The following is a 4,511-nucleotide window of genomic DNA, read 5'->3' as shown; positions in this document are numbered from 1 at the left end:
ACAACTCAGCCCTGAGCAGAGTGACCGTCCTCTACTGACCAATCAGACTGCAGTGTTCACAGCTCCACCTTTTAGTACCACATCTGTGTGCTAGGTACCCCAACAGAGGGGGGACCAAACATGGGGACGGTATGGAACGGTTCCATTGGTACCATCCACAACTTTTTACACTGGAAACACAAAAAAAATAGGTGTACTGAACTGAACTGAACCGTACTGCTCAGTGGAAACGGGGCTTTAGAGGACGGGGAGCTCTGCAGCTGGTCCCTTGTTCTTCAGTCCAGTTCTACGCCAAAGTTCATTCACATTCACATTCACCCATTCACACAGCTACTGCCACCTGCTACATGGTTTAAACACACCGATGGAACAGCCATCGGGAGCGTTTTGGGGTTCAATATCTTGCTCAAGGATACTTCAACAATCAGACTGGAGGAGGCTACAATACAAGGCTTCCTTCTGATTTTATAGATTAAATATTTCCATTAGATGCTCGTGGTTCTTCCACAGACTGATCCATTGAATTGTCTCACCATTGGGTTTCCATCAGTCCACCTGAAGTCTCTCTCAAACATCTTGTCGTTCAGGCCGAGCCACTGGTAGTCACTGCCCAGACCTGCAGAGGCAAAACACATCAGAGTTAAACTTAGAGTCTGTGTTAGTGTCACAATGCAGAGGGGTCTGGAGAGCAGCGAGTGAGAGAGGAGGAGACGATGTGTTGATTTACACACTTGTGGTGTGAACATGTGTACAGCAGCAGCAGCAGCAGAAGTGATAATCAAGAGTGTGAACAAACATGAGAGCAGAAGAGACGTTCAGGCTGAGCAGCTTTTAATGAACGGCACGAGTCCATTTCATCTCAGTGTCCCCAATAAAGTGAGAGACAGTTTACATGCTGCTCAAGTCTGATTGTGTGTATGGAAAGTCTCTGTTTAAAGACTTTATTTTATCTTACTGACACTCATCATTGGATTAGAGCACAGATGCAACTGTCCTCTCTCTAAACACGCTGTTTTCTCAAAGTGCACTGGCCTATAAAACAGCAGCAATGCTTCTAGATAGTCACAGAGTTTAGTTTATCAGTGGAAGGAACAACAATAGCCTCAAATATTTTAAAGACAAAAGTTTTTCAACAGCTGGAGTCTGAGATTTGGAAGTTTTGGCTCTAAAGAAGAATCTGTTGGTGCAAACATCAATGTGAATGCAGCGACACATTTCTTTTATGATGATTCACTTAATTATAAAACTGTGTGCTGAAACCAGTTCATTCTGAGTCAGAGTTAAACAAGGAAGCAGCAGCAGATGTTTTCACTTGACAGTTTGGAGAGTAAACATGAACGTCTGAACCAAATTTCTTAGAAATGCACCCAATAGTTCAGAATATCAGTCTGCACCAAAGTGACGTGGCTGAAAACTGGATCTGTCCTTTAAATGAGGCTGTTGATCGCTGTTGTCACAGGATCCTCAATTCGTGCAACATCAGTGCAACATCGCAGACTTACGGTTGACAAACAGTTGCTCCTCCTGTGACAGGATGCTGGCCAGGTGGGCACCGTGCAGCCGACACTCCCTCTCAGCAGCATCCCACGTCCGGCGGTGTGTGAAGTACTTGTAGCAGTGAGACTGAAACTTCTGCCAACCGAATCCACAAACCTCAGTGTCTGCAAAAAACAAGGTGAAAAAATACAGTGTCATAAATTACTGTCTATAACAAGGCACTGGTGCACACATCTGTAGGATGTACTATAACAACATATGACGTGGTCCAGCCACGGGGTCGGGATTTCTCTTTAGTCATTAGTTCAAGCTCCACACAGCTTAATATATTCAGCATCACTGGGGGTTCATGTATACAGTGGGGGGTTTGGGGTCCTCCGCCAGTCAGACTCTTAAATTCAGTACTCTGGTGACTTTATGTGCATCAGTTTGTGCCATTTCGGCAACAATTTATGGTGTAAATGTCCTAAAAATAAAAGTCCTCTGCTGCTTTCATGTTTTTAACATGTGGGGAACACATGCTCTAAATATTGAGGGAGGCGTGTCCCCTGGGTCCCTTGTGAAATCAACAAATTTCAGCAAAACATCAACAAAAATTCGAACTCATTTCTGGGTTTTGGGACTCTTTCCTGCAGCACTTTATACATCTGATAGTTGTTGAGACTAGTCCATACCCACTGGTAGCTTTGTCATCTTCTACCTATGCCAATCCTCAATGTGCAGTTTCACATAGATTGACCACGTCAGTGAGGAGAAAAACGTGGGACAGACAGAATGACTGACTGACAGAATGACACACTGACAGTTTCCGTGATTATGTACAGCATACCATACCATGATATACCAATACCAGACCGACATTTTTCAACATTTGAACACATTTTTCGATAAAATGATTTGTCGACTAATCGAAGAAATAATCAACAGATTAGTCGACAATGAAAATAATTGTTGCAGCCCTACTAATAGCTAACGTTAACTAGCTCTCGTCCTGCTGATGTCAACACAGATTTGTTGTTTACGATGTAGCATTATCAGGGAAACAACAGAGTGCATCCTCTGACGTGTCGATAGCGAGTTTACGGCGGCCTTTTGTCCTGAAGGTGGCCCTGTTTGTCCAAGACACATTTTCTATTGTTCCTGGGACGTCAGGACGATGTTCGTCTCGAGCTCTGCTTTTCAGCCTGCGTAAAATTGATGTGACACAACAGAAAAAACATCGGCCACTGCCGTCAATAAGGTGAATATCAGCTGACGCCGACGTGCGGCTGATAAATGGGTACACTCCGTGATCAAATTGTCTCGTCTCTGTTTCCATTCGACCTCTGTTCAGACCAGAGACAGAGAGAGCTGAGGTCCAGCTGCGGGTACAAAGGCCTCTCACTGAACGAACAGTTGGACTTCATTAACCTTCACAACTCTCTAGTTGTCTGCAGGTCAAAAGCGCACAAACACACACTAACACACACACATTTAGTCCGATATACAACGACTGTAAGCCGTATAATCAGCTCTGTGCTTTGTCAGGCTCAGTAAACAATGGATGTTTTGTATCAGTGGCTTCAGACTAACGCGCGTGCCAGTAGAGCCGTGATGGAAAGCTGCTGTCGAGGCTTCGGGGCATTCGCTATCATCAACCCGCCTCATCGTAATAACTCCGCTGTGCAGCCACCTGGAGGGTCAGGTGAGGTCTCTGGAACTTTAATTCATGACTCTGCTGCTGGCAGTTTGAGAGCACAGAATCAGTTTAGGACAGAAAGCCAGCCTAAACACAGCTCAGTCCAGGAGATGAAGGAGAAGTTGAGTAAGTCCGAGGCAGTATTTAGCCGTATTTACCACTGATTTAATGCCACACAGCTGCAAAAGCTTTCTGGCAGAATAATGCAGCAATTATCTGTTTTTTCTCTCCATCTTTCCACTGGCAGAAAGCTGCGAGAGAACAGCTGTGTGCGTCTATCTGCTGCTGCATGTATCAGGATGGATGGAACACACACATCTACGTGATGTTGTGCACACTGCATATATCCTGCATACATGGATGCACATGATGGAAACACCCTGCAGACTGGGAATACGGGTGCGGGGGTTTCCACTTTCTGTTCACTCCACCTCTCAGCTGAGGACGGACAATAAACAGAAGGAAAGACAATAAAAGGTGGGAAAGAAAAACATTCTTCATCTACTGTATATTTCCATTGTTTTTCTCTTCTTATATATATTTTAATGTAGGTCAGATCGTCATGGTAAAAGGTCTCAAACTTGTGATGTCATAGGGTATGAAGTCTGGAGCTGCTCCACAGACGATAAACGGGAGCCTGATTTTGTGGCCCCACAGTGTTTGTTTTCTTCTTTATATTCAAATTTGCTTTATTGTATCGTAGCGTTCTCAGTTCTGAAACAAAAAATGTGCCCATATAGACCGAATCAAAGTGCGGCTCTTTTGCCCGTCTCCAGTGGCTCCCTGTGGCTTTGACAGAAAATTATATGGAAATGAATAACCGTTCTATTTCTTTAAACATTTTAATTTTCATTTATTGTTGTATTGTTTTGACTAATAATGTAGGAGCTAAGTAGAGTACTTTAGTCGCGATATTTAACCCAGCCTGACCTCGCTGATGCGCTTGCTTTGGTTGATGCCACAGCCTCCAGCCCCTTTTACACTGCCAGATTTTCGGCGAATGTTGGGCCGTTTTGCCGGCAAGCTGCGAGCGTTTAGACACACAGAGCCGGATTGGTGAGTTGATCCGAGGTGCCCAATTTTCTGCCTCGTAGGGTAGACATATTGGTGGAACCCTTGTTTAAAAAGACAGAGGCGGCCTTCTGCCACAGGAGGGAGGAGCTGTTGAAGACTTGTGGGAGGAGCTGTTGATGACGCCGCACATGTGACCCACTGGCGGTGGATAAACAGGAAACAGCTGATAGCAGGAATTAGCGAGCAGCTAGTAGCAAGAGGGAAACACAAACCTGACAGACACTGTAAAGAAGAGCAACTGGGGAGACAAGGAATTGCGCGC

General features: G+C 44.9%; 1 protein-coding gene across 2 annotated transcripts in view; it reads right to left on the bottom strand.

Moving 5' to 3' along the window:
- vcanb (versican b) overlaps nucleotides 1-4,511 on the bottom strand; it is a 51,211-nt gene that overhangs the window by 6,045 nt on the left and 40,655 nt on the right. For both annotated transcript variants that reach the window (XM_050052592.1, XM_050052593.1), the window contains exons 12-13: nucleotides 1,503-1,661; nucleotides 534-616 (exon numbers count right to left, since the gene is read on the bottom strand). In XM_050052592.1, coding sequence (XP_049908549.1) covers nucleotides 534-616; nucleotides 1,503-1,661 — 242 coding nt within the window. The remainder of the gene's footprint in view (nucleotides 1-533; nucleotides 617-1,502; nucleotides 1,662-4,511) is intronic.

Source organism: Epinephelus moara, chromosome 9 (genome assembly GCF_006386435.1).
Source record: "Epinephelus moara isolate mb chromosome 9, YSFRI_EMoa_1.0, whole genome shotgun sequence".
NCBI classification, from domain to species: domain Eukaryota; kingdom Metazoa; phylum Chordata; class Actinopteri; order Perciformes; family Serranidae; genus Epinephelus; species Epinephelus moara.
The sequence above is the reverse complement of the archived record's forward strand: the minus strand, read 5'-3'. Positions and strand labels throughout refer to the sequence as shown.